Source organism: Rhea americana, unplaced genomic scaffold (genome assembly GCF_003343005.1).
Source record: "Rhea americana isolate MKP2758 unplaced genomic scaffold, rheAme1 scaffold_8, whole genome shotgun sequence".
Classification (NCBI taxonomy): Eukaryota; Metazoa; Chordata; class Aves; order Rheiformes; family Rheidae; genus Rhea; species Rhea americana.
Window position 1 is genome coordinate 5,676,799 of NW_028186978.1, and position 18,550 is coordinate 5,695,348.

Below are 18,550 nucleotides of genomic sequence, written 5' to 3' on the forward strand. Positions count from 1 at the left end.
CGGCGGGATGCGGCGGCCGCGGGGCTCCGCCGCCGCGCTGGTGCGCGGGGCCTTCGGTGAATTGAGGGTTAGAAATGGAAAAAGAGGGGTAGAAAGTCGTTTCTATTCTGCTGAACTTTTGTTTTCTGACCGATAGAGGCCGGTAGAGGACTGTGGAGAAGGAAAGTTTATAACTAGCAGCACCAGGATGGACTTCCCTGCTGCCCAACCAAAACCTGCTGCCGATGGTAAAATCATCTACTACCCTCCCGGCGTGAAGGAGATTACGGACAAAATTACCAACGATGAGGTGGTGAAACGGTTGAAGGTAAGCGCCCTGGCCCCTCCGTTCCGTGCAACTTTTGCTTCTTAAAGTAAACGCTTCGTTGCAGGAAAGGGGAGCCACCACACTTCTGTGGTAGTTGAAATGTCTCCTCCTTGCCTACAGACCTGCTTGGGGATACTGCTTTCTTGCTTTGCCTTAAAAGAGGAGGAGCCATTTTTTGTAATTCCTGACTGCACTGCCTTGTCTAGGCTTGTGTGTGCTCTCTCAGAGCAAGAGTCAAAGCAGTAAACTGCTAATTTGCACGTGAAATGCATCCAGATTGGTGGAGAGAGGTCTGAAGTGGAATTATAATTGTATAAAATATTACCAGCAATTTTAGTTGGTAAACTAGAAGATGTCCTTGGCTTCCAGCTCTTTAAGCGAGCGTGGTTGTGTGAGGGGAACAAGTAGATTTAGTTTACAGTATTCTTGACTAAAAAGATAGCATTGTTTACAAGCAGAGAGATGGATTTCTGGAGTTTGTAGATTGAATCTTGAAATTTTCATACACAAAAACCACTTCAGGCTTTGCTATTCGATATAATTCATGTGTATTTTTTCTATTTAGTGTAACTGGTGATTTGTAAAGTTGCTGAATTTTCATAAGCAAAAGGAATTGCTATAAAAGCATCTTTTCTGTTTGTTTGACACTGTGCAGCTTATCTCTGTTTCTTATCTTTTTAATTCTTTTTTTCCATTGGAAATGTGGAACATTAAGTCATTCAATTTGTGTGGCACAATAGTGTTATTTCTTAACTCTGTGCTGAAAATTGAGATTAAAGTTACGCATTGATCCAATATTGGCAGAGCTCATTTGTTAGCGCTGTGGTCTTTGGACCAGAAGATTGTCGTAACCTAGGATTTGGTCCAGTGCCCAGGGCGGAGATGTAAAAATAAGTTTTCTGAAATCAGAGGTATTCTCACATCTGATTATGTGGTTTACATCGCTACAGTGGCTCTATAAAGATTGAGAAACGTAAATTATGGTCTTGACTAGTCAGTTAGTGCACCTAAATATGTCTTAAATATGAACGTGAAGAAAATACAGGCTTCAAACCAGCAAGGTACTTGTCAGTTATTTCTTTGAAAATGAGCCTTGTGGTCCAGTTGCAGTTTTGAAAACTCTGTTGAATGTGCAAGTCTAACCTAATATTTTCAAAACTCGAGTGCCAGCTACAGGAGAATAACCTAGTGTTTTGACAGAAACTTTGAATCAAAATCTGTTGAATGGGGCAGAGTACAATTTTGCGGTGTTCAGACTAAATAGATATTTTATTTTTTTCCAGTTGGAGAACTTGGAATGGTGAGCAATGCTATTCCTAGATAATAGGAATAATAGAATTTTGAAGTTGTGCGTATGTATTTCACTGAATTCACATCTGTGTCTTGGGCATAATTTTCAGGCTAAGAGCGGTAGGGTTTTTTAACTTTTTTTTTTTTGTGTGTGTGTGTGAAGTGCTGTTAAGGAATTCAGAATGACCTCAAGACTGTAGACTAAATTAAAATGTGAATGAATACTTTGTTAGTGTTCCCACTGTTACAGAAGTGTCAGAGAAGATTTTCCTTCTCGTATTGGTACTGCTTAATCTGAGTTGGAAGGTTTTTTCATCAGATACTGAGTTTAATGATGCATCAAGAAAATTGAGAAGTATTATGTGTTTAACAACTAAATAGCAAATGTTTTTTTCTTTTTTGTATTTTTTCCCCTCTATTATAGACATACAAACATCTAATCTATGTATATGAAACCTATGCTTCTTTACAACAACTTGATTTTTAAAAATACTCACTTTTGCATGTGGAGTGTCATTATGATGCTATGCTTGGGATGGAATTACTTGGAAAAAAGGTTTTTAATTAAAAGATAGATTTCCACATCTTTATATATTACTTGTCAATAAAGGCTACTTTTGCAAAATTTATAAGTTCAAGAATTGACCCTTGAAACTGTAGGGTTTTTTTGCCATTTTTTCCTGGCCATATATGACCTAGAGATGCTCTGTTGTCTCTTTTTCAAAAGATCCTTGTGTAACTTATGTTTAGTCTTTGGGTCAGTCAATGCAAATTTTTATTCTCTTACTTATTAAAGTGATGGGCAACTTAACTGACTACAGATCTGTGTCCATATTAGCCATTTTTTTCTGTTATCACATCTGTATTTTTGTGTCCAGACCTCTTCTCGTAATGAAGGCTTTTCTTATTATTGGAACTTGAGATGTTCTGGGCACCTGTCCCAGAGTGCCTCAGCAGCAGCTTTTGTGCCAAGGACTTAAAAAATTTTTTTTTTTTTAATCCTTTCTCCCCTCTGCTTGGAGTTATGGGTAATAAAATGTAGGCCAGCTTTATTTACAGTGTTTATCATTGATATGGTAACATTATATTGTTGTATAACATTAGCACTGTCCTGAACATGGAAGTGCTTAGAATTTTAAAATCAATGTGTACCTTCTGAATGATATAGAAAGGAATGGTCTCTGAATTGCCTGTATGGGGAACAGATCACCAGGAGTTCAGGGGTTTAACAGAGATAGGGGTGGTTTTGGTGTGCAACGTTACATCCATGGAGCAGGGCAGTATGTTATATTGAATTTTGACTATTGAAGAAGAGGTTTTAGTTATAGTGTGCCATGGCTGGGGAGACAAGTGTGTGTTCTACAGATCCAATTAAGTGTAAGCCAAACTAGGCAGAGAATTGAGGCAAACTGTGAAGTACTTTGTCTACAAAAACATTTCTTTAGGTGAATGTACCTGTTTGTGTCTGTGTGTCTGTTGTGAACTGTTTGTCAGTTCAAGTTATATAGTGATTGGTTTCAGGGCTGTAAAGAAGATTCTTGTCAATTCACTTAGTAAGGKTTGTGGGGAGAGGTAGTATCTTTTATTACCTATGATAATAGGTAATAGCATAGATGGAGATACAGGTGGAAAACAACAAACAAGCTCTCAGGCATGCAAGTCCTCCTTCAGGCCTATAGTTGAATTGGCAGCTAAATACAAGTTGAGAACAAATTTCACTATCAATATTATGTTTCTTCCTTTAGGACAGCTGAAGATTGAAGTAAGAAGTTTTAGAACTTCAACTTTGCTTTATTGCAAAGCTTCTCTACAATATCAAATACCTTATTTTACTTACTTTTAGATTTGGAAAATTTCAAATGTCTCTCATTGCCTTGTCAGACTCCAAATTTGTATATTGTCAGTAAAATACTAAATCTCGAATATAATTTTATCAGTCACAAGAGATTGTTCTGGGTATAATTTTATATAAAATTTTGTCATCATTATGAGTTAAAATAGCAGTGGTATACTTAATTATCAGATACACTTAAAATAACCCTATTGTTCTCTCGTAAAATGACCTAAAAAGCCTTTGTAGGCAAAGCCAGGACTGCCACTGAAAGTTAAGTGGCACTCGCTGCTGCTTGTCTCTACCTCTATTCCATCCCTTCTCTGCAAGCATTTGTTTTGCCACATGGTAAAACTAATGGGTGAACAGATCTTGATTACAATTTAGGAAAAAAATACTGTGTTAGTTTTAGCCAGGATTGTTTTCTTGCCTGTTTTGTTGTGAGAGTTCACAAATACTTGTGCTGGCATAGGAGAGAGAACAGCTTTTTTCCATAGCGGTCCTGCCTTAGAGTGTTGAAGGAGTTTCAATGTCAGTTTGAATGTATAAGTTTGCAAATGTTGTATTCTGAAATAGTTATACAGAAACCACACAAAATTCACTATCTATATTCTCTTTCCTGTTATTTTGTTTTCAGTAAAAGAAATAATGCAAAATGACCAGTTCAGATATAGATTAGTATGGTTAGCTATACAGTTTGGTAAACTGTATGGCAAATCTGTAGGAAAGAAAAAGTTATAATGCAATGTTCACTTTTGCATAGAGTCCCATCTTAGTGTAAGCAATTCCAGGTCATAAAATCTGTCAAAAGTGTTYCATCAGACACTAAAGATGCAAAGTACAAAAAAGGAACTTTCTAAAATCTTTGAAAAGACTGATAGATTAGTTTCAGTATATATATTTTAACATAGCTTTAAGGCAATATAAGAACAAGTGTTTGTGAAATTAAGAGTTTTATAGATTATGTTTTTGTTGAAAGCTGTGCAATTCTTTTTTATCATAGCTGGGCTTAGCATTCTGGATTTTGATTTTTTACGGAAGGAAGAGGAATGTTGTCTGGTTTTATGATCAGTTCAATAGTCTTGCTGCTTTTCCCATGGTGACACTTTAGCAAGGTATTTTCTGTGAAAGATGGGGGGCATTTTTTGCTTTGGGTGTTTTTTTTTGTTTTGTTTTGTTTTTGTTTTGTTTTTTGATCCCTTCTCTCTTGATCCTCTCCTTTCCAAGGCTTGGCTTGTGATTGTCTGGATTAGATAATGGTCCTGTTGTGCCTTGAAGTCTTCCTTACCTTGTTCCAAGGCATTTTTTAATTACCTGATGTGCATTTGTGTGCGAGTGTGAAATGAACAATGCGAAGAAGGATACTTCTTCCCATTGTCTTTCTGTATGCTGCTCTGGTTATTACATGTTGACCTCTTTTTAGTTGGGCTTGTTGTGTTTCTATCTTTGGAAGATTATCCTCAGATGTCACTGGAAATAGTTACTGCTAATAATTTATCATACTATGTACAGATGTTTTTTGGGCATCTGTTACATGATAAATTAAGAAAGGTAWCTTTATTTGTTGGCGTATGCTAGAGGTGTGTGAGAGAGGAAAAGTTKCTCTTTACCCACTCTCACATTTCTGCAAAAGTTAGTGGCTACTCTTTGAGATTGCATACTGAGCTAGGCAGACCTTTGATCTGACCTGCTATGGCTATCCTTATATAGGTATCTTGAGGGAAGCTAAAAATAAACAAATTAGAGTATTATTTGGGAGAAGAAAATCTGTGCTTCATATGCTTTTCTTTTTGAGGGGAAAAATGTATACATATAAAGTATGCTAGATAATTTTAGTTAATAAATACTATTTACTGGTAAGACCTAGTTGACATGGGTATATTCATTACTTAGACCTCTTATTTGCATATACTTAGGTGCTTAAATTTAAGAATTATAAGTAGTTTTGTGGAGGTTATATAGCCTGGTTACAGAAATGATCCACAGTTAATTATTCCAACACTTTGAAACTTTCATTAATTGCATTTAACTGCAGACTACAGTTTGAGATGTTCTTGAACTATTGCTGGCCACATAAGCCTAAAGCCAAATTTCTAATTTGATTTTGCTCATAGTTTAATCTTTTTAATTAGTTTGACTCTTGTAACAATCAAGTTTTTCATTAACTAGGACAGGCCACTAGTCAGAATATAAGAAATCTTGTTCTGATTTTTTTTTCCAATGGAGTATTAGCTGTTTGCTTTGTAAATGTCCCAATTTTATCAGTCCCTGGAGAAATATACCATGTAGGCTCACCAGTTTCCCCAAATATTACTTCATTTTCAAATGATGGATGAGACTGTTTTTGTTTCTGATGCATTTTTTTTTTTGTTATCAGTGCATCAGTAATTAATGGCAATTTTAATGTACAACATCATTCAGCATGTTTCCTGSCAACAAGAAAGTAAATATATCAGGAAAGAAGCCCCAACTGAAAAAAAAAAAAGTTGGAGGAGGGGGTGCCGAGCTGTTGAATTCAGCGTGATAACTTATGATTGACCACAGAAATGGGTGGATGAGTTCAGAAGTCCTTACGGTATTTTACATGAAGCCTCATCTATTGCAAACTAATAATAATCTTGAAAAATTATTGATTTTATTTGGTGAGATGAGGACATAATACTATTCTCAATTTAAAGGATGGGGATCTGAAGAGCAACTGGGAAAAAAAATGTAAGCTGGCTTCATATGCCTGWTTTGGCATGGATAAAATGTGACTTTTAAAGTGAATGTGCATTCTATTGCATTTTATATATTCAGACCAGAAATTCCCTTGATTTCAKTTACATTTCTGAGTGCCTAACCCTTCTGTAAACTGGACCCCATCATCTCCACATAGGAACCCAGAAAATGAAATGTTGTGTGTGAATTTTGTTAGAGGCCATTTAACAGTCATCATATGGAAATTTTGTAATAGGTAAAAGGATAGCATACAAATCTTCAGGCTTAACTGTTTTAACACATGGCATAAAATATTCCTTTCCTGCAATATGCTCCTTCAGTTATAGTCTTCCAGCTTCAATAAATGAGAAAGGTGTGTTTTAGGCAATAAGCTCCTCTGCTTAACAATCTTGATTAACTCAGAGCAAGTCCTCTCTGTTAATTGAATGAGACAATGACTTCAGGTTTAAGGAGGAGAAAAAAAATGTAATCCCTTAGCAAATACCATAGTAACATTATGACTGAGGATGCCAAATAGAGGTTTGAAAAGATGGGATTGTTTACCTTGGGAAAAAAGTGAATAAGAGTTGTTAYGGTAAAAGCATAAAAAATAATGTCAGAATTGAGGAATTAGGGATTTCTGGGTTTCCCACTGTCTCCAAAAGCAAAAGTATTCATTGAAATTGAAAGGTAAAACATAAAAACTGTTGAAGAATAAATATTTCTCAGGGTCTTAGTGTAAGYGTGTGGCAATACAGAGTTGAACCAATGTTGTCTTTAATATAAGCATCATGCTTTAATCATATAAATCACTGTTACTTTCTGTGAGTGTGCCTGTCAGCGTGTAATTTTATGGTTTAATATGGGAGACTTCTTCTGTATTCAAATATTTTAATCAAAGTTTGTATATTAAAGTCCTTGACATATGACTGCATTTCTATGAGGAGTCATTATGCATAAGTTTGCAAAACAGCATAGTTTTACCTGTGCTCTGAGTCTCATAAGCAAAGCATTAATCTGTTAATCTTACAACAACTCTATGAAGTGAAAGAAAAATTACCCTTGGTTTGCAGACAGTAATATGAAGATGATTGATAAAAAGGGAAATGAAACAGCATCTGAGTTGTCTTCCTTGTCTGCTTTATGCCTGTGTGCATCTTCTGCTAAAAAAAATAAAAAGTAAAAATCAGAATTTTAAGTTAATAATGGACAAAGTATTGTAGTTCACAGAGTCTGTTTGAAATGAGTTTTATCATAAGCAGCAGATATCGTTAGTTCACAGAACCTGTTAGAGCCATTTTTGTAGTTAAAGAGCTACAGACTTCCTTTGAGACCCCAATCTGTGGTAAGCGTTCTTCATATATAAATACAATATCTTTTTAATCACCATTGTTACCTAGAAGTCTAAAACACATGCTTATTATTGGTGTCACTCAAAGCAATGTGTGTTCGCTGGCTCTGCAGCTGCAGTTAACTAATGAACTGTATTCCCACTGCTATGCTGACATCAGTATTTGGCTGTTGCAAAGATGTTTAAGTATGATGAAGTACTGTTAATGGTAAACAAAGATAGGATTTGTCCAAAGCATGCCCCTGCTCAGTCAAGAAGGTTGAAAATTTTGTGATACCTAGATAGCATAGGATATCCTAAATGTATGTTTTAATACAAATGACAAGTACTTATTTGGTGGAGATGTCGGAACTACAGTGTTGAGATCRGTTTTGCAGCCATGGCAGGGGTAATGCATTCAAATTTACTTTGAAACACGGTCCAACTTTTTAATGTCTTAGTTAGTCTCAAGTGAGTGCCCAGTTGTTTCTAATTTTTTGGTAATATTCCCTAACCTTAGTTATATTCTGTTGTCTTAAATGAATAAAGCCTGTCACCTTTTACTGAAACAATGATTATTTAGTGTAGTCATTAGCAATTTTAGGCCGTATGTTACATTGTTAGAGTTGTATTTTTATTACCTTATCATAAAATTATGACGTATTTCCAGATTTATCAAACTTTATTGAACTGTTGAAGAAGAAAAAAGTTTTGTGTGGATAAAATACATTCTTAAGCATTAAAGATAGATTTTATAAATATATAAAATCTATTTACAAATAATTTGTGAATTGATAAGGATTTGAAGATGGAGGAGAAGGAGAAAAAATTAAAAGGATTCTGGAGAAATCACATATTTCTGGGAGAGGGGGAATTGCTTTGTTTTAATTCTGTGCTGGCTACATACGCCTGAAAAATGCATATGCTTAGAGAACAAATTAGCCTAGTGATTGACAATATCAACATTTTCTTGTGGTGTTAAAGAGTTCCCTTTCCTTTGCAATTGTACCCTCTTATCATTTGTATGGCTTTTTATGGAAATAACCTGATTGCCCATCATAGCTTTAGATTTGGAAGTTTACTTTTTTTTTTTAATATTGTTTGACTCAATGATCTTTAAACTATTTTATCAGTGCATCTAACATTAGAGACCACTGAAAGACCAACTTTAAATTTACTACAAAAATATTACTGCTGGTGCTGTAAGTACCCAAGGATTACCATCTCTCAAAAACTGAGAGAAAACATGTTTGTGTTTTTCAGTTTGCTTCATATATGTGGTAGTGCTTTGTCTGGACAAATGTTTTGAGCTTGCTCTTTCTGATGAAAGAAGGCTCTTATCTGATTATCCAGTCTGTTTAATTTCTTTGTTACTAATCTTCCCTGAAGTTATGTAAGTTCAAAAGTTGTTGGCAGCTGGGCAAAGGTTTCAAAGATACAAGATTCCTCTAATTGATACTGAATAGAATAGAGCCATCCAAATTCTGTTCATGCAATGGAAAATGCACCAGTACTGTGAATGTCTCAAAAGACAGCAGCCCATGGGCCGGCTGGAATAAACGGATCGATCAACTAATTCAGACATGGGTGTTTCAAATGCTCGAGGCGATGTGCTCGAGGCAATGTGCAGTGTCCTCCCTGCCCAGCTCCACAGGCCGAGCGCGGACAGGCAGTGGAGGAGGGCTGGGGTGAAGCATGCAAGAAGGACTTGGGAGCCCCCCTGGAGGAGAGGGATGAGGAGCAGCTCTGTGGGAAACCAGATGTCATTCATTCTGCTGCTCATGATCAAACTCATTTCAAACAGTAAGGAGGTAAACACCTTAACACAAAAAAGTACAATGTAACTTTTCAGTACCTTCTTATCCCACAGATCAGTAGAGGGCTGTGCATGGTATTGGAAAATATTGCTTATTTTGTAAATCAAAGTGATGTTTTCTAACAACTAAAACCAATACCTATGTTGCTTGATTGTTGTATTGCTTATGCAGTGTGTTACCATAGAAAGAGTAAAATAAAACCAAAAAAATGCCAAGTAGCTAAAAATATCTTCATAAATATATGAATATAAAAATATGATCTCCCAAGTTCTTCACTTAGTGATTGTTCTTATATAATTTCATTTTGTTCTGTTTATTTCAGCTGCTCAGAATCCTGATGATATAACTATTATATCTATCTATAACTCTTTTGAAAATCTATGTACATATTTAATTATCTAAAATAGGATGATGGTCCTCCATAATAAGCTTGTTATTGAAATTTAATCAAACCATAGTCATAATTTGGTATTCTTTGGAGGGCGAAATGGATACCCCATATACCTTTTTTTGCCAGATGGTTCTTTCTCAGAACTTAATTGCTATAGGTTTAACATTCATTCACTTAAAAAACAAAAGGAAACCCAAGAAAACTTTAAATTTTTGCTAAAAACAAATGTTTATTTAAATACCTTGTTTCATCATCTTTTGTAAATATAGTTGGCATGTGTCACTATTTCTGCAAAACTTCTAATCCAACTGTTCTCTGAAGCCTCAACTTCTACTATAACTGGTGAAAATCCAGTAGCAAGAAAATAAATACTATTTTTGCTTGTATTAAATCAGTAAATTAAGATCTAGGAGTTGCATTTGCAARCTGTTAGTGACATTTTCTTTTCTTAGAAAATGTATGTAAAATATGGAAGTAAAAATAACTTTTCAGCCTAAGGAAAATTACAAAGTCTGGAAATTAGATTTCAGCTTTGTTCCAATTGGAACTAGTAGTCCAGACGGCTTCAAAATCATGAGAATTTTGCTTGTAGGAAATAGGAGAGTTCATCAAGTRCTAAAATTATATCTTTGTAGACTATATGCTCATTGGTGCAACTGGAAGTAGGTCAGCTGAAAACCTATTAAGTTTTTTAGAAATCTCTTTGAACTGATCTGAAAGCCAAGTTAAAGGCTATGTTTCTAAATCTCAGCTGGGAAAGTGGGGGTGGCCCATAATGTTTCTCAAAGCTATGCTCTTTCAGTCCTAGCTTTAGTTCCCCTTTAAAAGTTAAAATACCTTCAGTCACGTTACAAAGCAAAAAGGCTGACTTTTTTTTCACTTTGACATCTTTACCTGTTGTTCTTAGTTTAGGTTCTGGTGCAAATTGGGCCATTCTGGTCTGTGTTCTATTTGCTACTCAGATTAATGAATATTCACCCTTGAATTGCAGCTCTGTAAGCCACTCCATTGTKGATGCTAAAATTGGTTTCTGATACCAATGTATATATCTCTGAGGATGAAGTTTTACACTACAGTTTACCTTGCAGTGAAGCTGGTTTAAGAAAGTTCTTCAGCGACTCTCTTAAACTGGCCTTGTCTCCTGAGAAATTACAACGTGGAACTATGCCCTAATTCACACTATCTTTAGAATCATAGAATCACAGAATTAGATTAGAATTTAGATTCTTTAGTCATTCCTATTTCAATCCATATTCAATCCAGTTGTGATGAATGTAGATGTTGAATAAAATAGTACACAGAAACTTTTATCAATACTGTGGTTATAAGCTCAGCATCGTGCAGCATATATGTAAAATTAATTTTAAAATTAGCTGATTAATATTTTCCTCATTTATTAAATATGGATTTGAAGTACTTCTAGAGGGTTTCTGGAGGAATCTTTTTCGCACTGCTTTTCATCATCTTTATCAATCACCTACTTGGAAACAAAACTACTAGCAAAAATAATTTCAGCAAAGAGATGAAAAGGAGGAGGGGTAAGAAATGACAGGTTAGTTCCACGGTGCTGTGAGTCAGCTTTGTAATCTGAGCTGACCTGCATGGTGGGTATTTTAACATCGTCAAAAACAAGTTAGTTTAACTAAAAATAAAAAAAGATGCAAGTTCTCTTTACAGAATACCAGAATTGTGTTCTAGAAACTTGCCATTCTGACACATTTGTACTTGAATACTTTTAGTACTTTAAGCTGACGCTGCTACTGAAAGAACCAGTTACTCATCTTTACTGCAGCTGCCATTGCTGTTCAGGGAATACCAACTCCAAAGTGTTTGCCTTTTTAGAGTCAGGAGCTCTCGAAGTTGTGAAGCTTCTGAAGACCAAGAAGAGAAAAGTAAAAAATGCAGATATGTAGTGATTGGAGGAAAAGCATGAGAAATAGTATAATTGAAAAGGATGAAGTTGCAGCACCAGTAACTAGATGATTTTCCTTAATCAAGCCCTAATGTGCTTTGCTGTATTGGAATATGTGGAAATGCAAGCACCAAAGTCAGAGCTTTGAGCCAGAGAAGTAGACTTGTTTGCCTGTGGGTCATCCTCTTCCCACATGCCARCTCAGGTGTGTCTGTGGCTTGCAGGATACCAGATTGTGGAATTGATCCTATTTGGAAAGTTTTTTTTTTCCCCCAGGTAAGTTTTCACCTGGATCAGTGTGACTTACTGCTCAGTCACATACTAGCCTCTCCTTGTGCTGGTAGAAGCAGTAACAGTCTTAGCTGGCAGAACTGTTACTTTCAGTGACAGTTTAATTTAAAATGCAGTGTTCTTTGGGTGTGACCTTAGTAGATCAATTTAAGATACATTAAACTGCACTCTTAAGATTGGGTTGGTGCAGTCCCACCCTCCGCTGTACATCCTRTCTTGTACTGACGCAAGCACTTTTACAGCCATCTAGTGAGCTGAGTTAGGAAGCTGATCTATCTGAAGAGTAATCTGGCCAGAAAGGTGATTATTTTTCAGTAGCATCACTCACCAGTCACGTGAGTGCTGGCACAGGGGAGGGACAAGTCTGACAGATTCAGATTGATCTTTGTTGCCCTGAAACTACACCCTAAGATACTCTTGACACCTCCCCCACTATTTTTTCAGGCAGTATCTGTGTACAAATTGAAGTGTGTCTCTTGTTTCAGAGAGCTGCTAATTTAAGTGTAGTGAAAGATAAACATCCCTTCCAAGCCTGTAAAAGAAACTAAGATACAGAGAAAAATGTTTTCTGGCTAGAAACAGTTGAAATCAATGCCACATTTCTATACAAATACATGATTTGTACTAGTGCCAGTAATTTAGAGCTAACATAATTGTTGTGAGATCCACGATGAATTTCCTGATGCTTTAACCAACATGCTGCCTTAGTAGACCTTGCCATTGATGCTAATGTATGATTATTCTCAAAATAAATGGGTTTTGAACTGGAATTCAAAATTGGTGTGGTCATATTTAGCGGGGGGTACTTACGCACACCTCTCCTCTAGGAGTGTTTGCTCTGCTGTTTTCTCCTCTTATTCTCTTTCCACAATTGTGCAAAAGAAGGCTTTAATGCTTTTGTGCTTGAATATTTTCAGGCTAAAATGAAAGATTTAGCCTCCATAAGCCTGACAGTTCACAGTTCTATAGTTGCAGTATGACGGATAGAGATGCGGTCTTTGATGTTTACATTGGTCTTTTGCTGTTCTACTGTCCAAACTACTGAGTCTTGTTTCTGATTTGAACTAGAGTAAGTGTGGTACAGGCCAGTGGTTGTGAACAGATTTGTCTTCATGCCAGCTCACTTTTTTCTTTCTTTCTTTCTTTYTTTCTTTCTTTTTTTCCTCAGTAAGGCCTGCTGTAGTTAGTTGTTATTCAACAAAGACTTTTGCTAGCTTACAACGKATTTGTCTTTAGAGRAATATGTTTGTGCATACACACACATTTACAGAAACAAATCTTTTATTTCCAGATAATCACACACTCAGAAAAATTGTACTACCCAGCAGATAAGCACCATAAATAGCTTTTGTTCCAAGAATGAACTGATGAAATACAAGTAGTAGAGTCTCTGTGTTATCCTAAAGTCAGCATTAATAACACTTCACAAGGCTCATAGCAGGGACAGAACAAATGAGTTTACTGTTGTACACTAACCTGTTGTTCTGCAATTATTCTTAGAAAGCAAAACCACTTATTCTTCAGATGTTGCACATGTAGTTCCTGTTATGTATGCTGTTTGGGGCCTGAGGGATATGCAAAATAAAGGACCTCTTACTAGGCCAAAATCAGGCTGCTGTTGAAAAATAGTTAGTTAGTTAGTTTATTCTTTGAAGAGACTCTCGTGACAAAGAGCTTGAACTTTTGTGGTGGTATATGCGTTAAAATTCTGTAGTTGCCAAACCCTAGCCAACCTTAGAACCGAATTTTGCATGTTGTTCCATTAGTAATTTGCTCATATGTGAAACTTTTGAGAAAATAGATGTAGGGAATGTTGCCAGAAGCTGTTGGATTCCATCCAGTTCTATCTAGTTGTTGGATATATAGATAATTTTGATTATACAAATTCTAACTGTGAAGTAATTTGATTTCATCTCACGTTGTTGAGTGTTGTTTTTAGCTGATCCATTCCATATTATTAAAGCACAATCTTTATTTCTAATCTTTGGTTCRGAAAACTTCAAAATAATGCATAAACATGAATGAGTGGATCTGTCTTGCATATATATTCATCTAGCAGTAGCCTGTTTGGATTCCTGACTTCAGTCTGTTTTTTTGTGAAGAAGCTCTGAAGACCTTAAGTGAAACTTCATTCAAAATCTGTAACCAAGTTTCATGTCTTTGGTATTTGAAAAAATTGTGAGCAACTGGTACCATTTATGACCAGTAAGTCAAATGTTCAGTGGCTTGATTGATATGAAGGTACCTGGGATACATTGGCTGTAGACAATAATCTCGTGTTGCAAGCCTCCTGTGCTCCCCAGTGAGAAATTGGGTAGAGAAGCTAGTTGAAGACTAATATCAATCTTTGTGTAAACTGACTTTGCCCTACCTTTGTTCAGACCAGAACGCATGTAGAACTATCTTAGTGAAAATGAAGGCAGATTTTTACCRCAGATCAAGGGAAGAAGTTTATTCCGGTTTTCCTGGGCTTCTTTAAAATTGCTCACGAGGTGATGCTGCCCTCTTGCCCGAGAAGAGTGATAAGCTTCCCCTGATACAAATTGGTAACGTAGTTCCTTGAAGGGTATATGCAGTGGTGCAAAAAACAAGTTTCTTTTACTTGGCCTCTCAATTCCTGACTGTCACAAGAATCTGTTCTTTGTTGAAAGTCCTCCCTAACAGGTAAAAGCAGCTCCTAAGCAAATTCAAACCAGATGATGTAACCTCAGTGTTAACCATGTGCAGATGGCCCATGACCTGATTCRTATGTTACTGCTTGACTTTACCACTATCAAAATAACCTTGTGCATGAGTAAGCAGAGTTCTGGCAAAAGGCAGATGCTGAAAGCAAGGCTGAGCTTGACAGTGGATAGTGGTGGACAGCAAAAAATATCTTATTCTCTGTGTTCTTCAGTTTGCTTTGCTGGATGTATCCCTATTCTAGTTCTTTTCAGTCCATAGTACAGCGCTACGCTTAGCAATAGTGAGGAAACTCTCAATAGTAGCACCTGGGAGTAACACCTTCTGTCCTCTCTACTTAGCTAGGAATTTCAGCATTATCCTGATCTTAGTTATTAACACTAGTCATCTCTGCATCTGGACTAGAACACTGTAAATAATCTCATCATGAATGCATTGACATTTTGGCAATACCTAATACAAACACTGAAGCATTTTCTTCAATAAAGCAAGCTACTTGAGCAGCAGCACGTTACTGTCTCTTCCTACACTAATTTCCCATAAAATTCATAGTCAAATCTAAGGTCTCAACCCTTCCCCTTAAGATGCTAAATAGCTTKGGCTCAGTGTACTGTGTTTTAGGCTCTAAAGATTATAGTTGACAGCTTTTGTTCTGCAGCCATAGATCTTAGCCAACAGTATTCTTAGAGTTGTAAATGAGCTCCTACAGCTATTAAAGGCTGTTGCAGACCGCCACAATCTATAGGCCAAAGAGCATTTTGAAATTTTTTTGTTTTTGCTGTGCAGACACACTACAGAGTGTTTTGATAGCAAATACAAAAAAATCAAAACAGAAAAAAAGATGTATTGTCTATATTTTTCTTTCTGAGATGAGGAGAAAACATAGCAAGATATGCAGTTTTCTGTTCATCATTTCAGTATGCATGCTATGATTATGAAGGTGATTTAAAGAAATAAAGGACATGAATGAAGCTGCTATTTCATCATGTTAGACTTCTGAGGAGTAGATAAAGCAATRAAACTTTTCAACTGCTTTATGTATTTAAAGTATTGTATATGCAAGCTTTAGACAACCATAAGAAGTTTATATGTGGTTCATCAGCTGAAAGCAGTAACTACAGAGTCTAGAATATTTTTAGATAAGAAAAGAAAATCTTGTGCTTTAATCATCTCATACTTGCTTAGGAAAGATAAAATTATTTTAACAATGGCCTGATCAACTGGTGCTCATTCTTCTGCAGAGTGTGTGTGTGTATGTGTGTGTGTGTGTGTGTGTGAGATCTGTTGCATCCTATTTATAGATAGCCTTCCCCCTACTCTTTTTAGTTTTCTCAGTCATTGTTTTTTGTAAACATTTTTATTTCAATTTACTTTTGGAATCTCTAGCACATGCATGTGGACTGCTGTTCTGAGGTCACTGCAGCTGAGTAAATGAAGTTGATTCTGTGTTCAGTTCATGAGTCAGGGAAACAAAACAAAGAATTTTGAAACAATGAGGCTTATGTTTGTAGCTTCAGGCCACTGTGAGCCAATACTCTTGATGAAAAGTGTGCTTTCTTATGTTTTGGGGTGATTTTACTTGTTCAGGCTGCAGCTTACTGCCTTCTCTGTAAGCCTCTCAGTTTTTTTTTGTTGTTGTTATTGTTGGKTTTTTTTTCCATTCTTCACAGATGCAGACATTTGTGAAATTACTGTCCCTGTAAATCCACTGTCCCTGGGTACCAAATTTATGTTTATGCTTGGTGTACAGGCTAGTGTTGTTTCAGGTATCTGATCGTGTAAAGGGTAAAGCTGCATCTTCCAACTATTTCAAGTGAAGGATTAACAGTTACACTGTTGATTTACCCACCTTCTTGGCGCATAGAGTAGCATACTTATACTCCTAAGAACTGTAAATTGGACATTAAATAATTTTAAATCTCCGATTTTGGGGATATTAGTGGTTTTCACATGTTTCACTATGAAAAGTTTTAGTATGAGAAGACTCCATATTGGAACTTCTTTTTTTAATGTCAYGTATTTTGAAAAAAATCTAAAAAAATTCTTGCAACAGTATTTTATATCTGATATATTGCCACCTTATCATCTTAACAGAACCTKTAACTGTAAAACTGTGTGATTACATGTGAGGAATGTTGAGGGACAGGTATAGCAGTTTCTGGCATATTTTAGCTATCCAGGAGGCAAATGTTTGAAGGAATTGATAGACAAAATAGTTGTAGAATGCTTGTAGAAAAAAATCAGGAGTTACTTAAGGGTCTCCAAATGTTAAAGAAAAATTCCCAGACAGAACTTTATTAACCTCGAATTAAAAATGACTGCAAGAAAATTTAAAAGCAACAACACTTCTGAGAGGTTAATTATACTCTGAAATAGTAATCTAGAAAGAGACTATAATGCTCTGTAAAAGTAGTCATTTGGGGTTTTAATTAGATATAAAAACATTTGTCTTTTTTTAAAAAAAGAATATATATTTTAGCAGGGGAGATGTTAATTTTTAATCAGCTTACTGTAACTATTTGTCTTGAAAGTACAATAACATGTTTAGCCAAGTTAGARTCACAGAATGGTTGAGATTGGAAGGGACCTCTGGAGATCATCTAGTCCAACCCCCCTGCTCAAGCAGGGTCACCTAGAGCGTGTTAGACAGGGTTGCATCCAGGTGGGCCTTGAGTATCTCCAGAGAAGGAGACTCCACAACCTCTCTGGGCAACCTGTTCCAGTGCTCATCCATGATCTGGATGAAGGGACAAAATTGAGCAAGATTGGACCCAGTACTGAGCCCTGGGGAACTCCACTAGCTACAGGGTTCCAACTAGACTCTGCACTGCTGATCACAACACTTTGAGCTCTGCCTTTCAGCCAGTTCTCAATCTACCTCACTGTCCACTCATCTAACCTACACTTCTTGAGCTTGCCTATGAGGCTGTTATGGGAGACAGTGTCAAAAGCCTTGCTGAAGTCATGGTAGACAACATCCAGTGCTCTCTCCTGAGCTCCCAGCCAGTCATTCCATCCTAGAAGCCTATCAGGTTGGTTAAGCATGATGTCCCTATTGTAAATCCATGCTGACTACTCCTGATCACTGTTCCTAGTCACTGATTATTGAAGATAAGACCAGCTCTGAAACTATTTTTCCCTCCAGTCAGTCAGTTAGAAGGAAAGTCCTGTTGTTATATTCCCTGACACAAAATCTGATTATAATCTACTTTTTCATTAATCACAAGCCTTACTAAAAAAAAGCGCAGTCTGTTTTGACACAGCTTTTTTTATTTTATTGTTAATAGTTTAAGCTGGTCCTTGCTCAGAGGATGTGAGAGACAAAAAAGATGTTACATTTTTAAAACAGTTAGTATAAACAAACTTATATAATGCTCTTACATGAAGCATAGCAATACCTGCTTTAAAGAAATAGGCTTGGTTTTGAAGTATAATTTGGCTTGGAGAAAAACTCTTGCCATTATCTGTTCTGTGTAATAGTGAAGGAATTGGGTTCAGTAGAAGAGCAGTATTTAACCTTCCAATTCTTATTACAATAGAAAGTTAGGGTTGGCTATATTGTCAAAGTATAAAATACTTATCTCTGAGTAAGGTGTTGTATTTTGTCCAAGTTTGAGTGATGAGGTTATTGTTGTGATGAGGATGCATATAGTGTATACTTTGCACAGTAAAAATCTTGATTTTTTTTTTCTAATGGGCTTGTTCATGGCTAAATAGTACAAGATTTACCGAGGTTTATTTCAGCAAAATAGCAGTGTTAGGATTATCTTTCTGCTGGAGAGGAAGGACAGCAAAACATAAAGGTAYAGCACCTTTATACTTAGTTCTGTGCTGTCTTGATTTTGGGAAGAATACTTCTCTAGGATCTGTAAAACTGTCTTAATTGTCTTAAAATTCTTTCTTTAACCTTTCTTTGCAGCAGTCCATACAAGTTACTGTAATCAAGCTGTCAAAATCATATGGTTGGTTTTGCAGGGCAAAGCACTGCACCGCTATTTA

General features: G+C 36.2%; 1 protein-coding gene across 2 annotated transcripts in view; it reads left to right on the forward strand.

Annotated features, from left to right (window-relative positions):
• The first annotated feature begins 140 nt into the window (after positions 1 to 140).
• Positions 141 to 18,550, forward strand: part of PDS5A (PDS5 cohesin associated factor A) — a 76,622-nt gene continuing 58,212 nt past the window's right edge. For both annotated transcript variants that reach the window (XM_085322905.1, XM_085322906.1), the window contains exon 1: positions 141 to 307. In XM_085322905.1, coding sequence (XP_085179031.1) covers positions 188 to 307 — 120 coding nt within the window. In that variant the 5' untranslated portion in view covers positions 141 to 187. The remainder of the gene's footprint in view (positions 308 to 18,550) is intronic.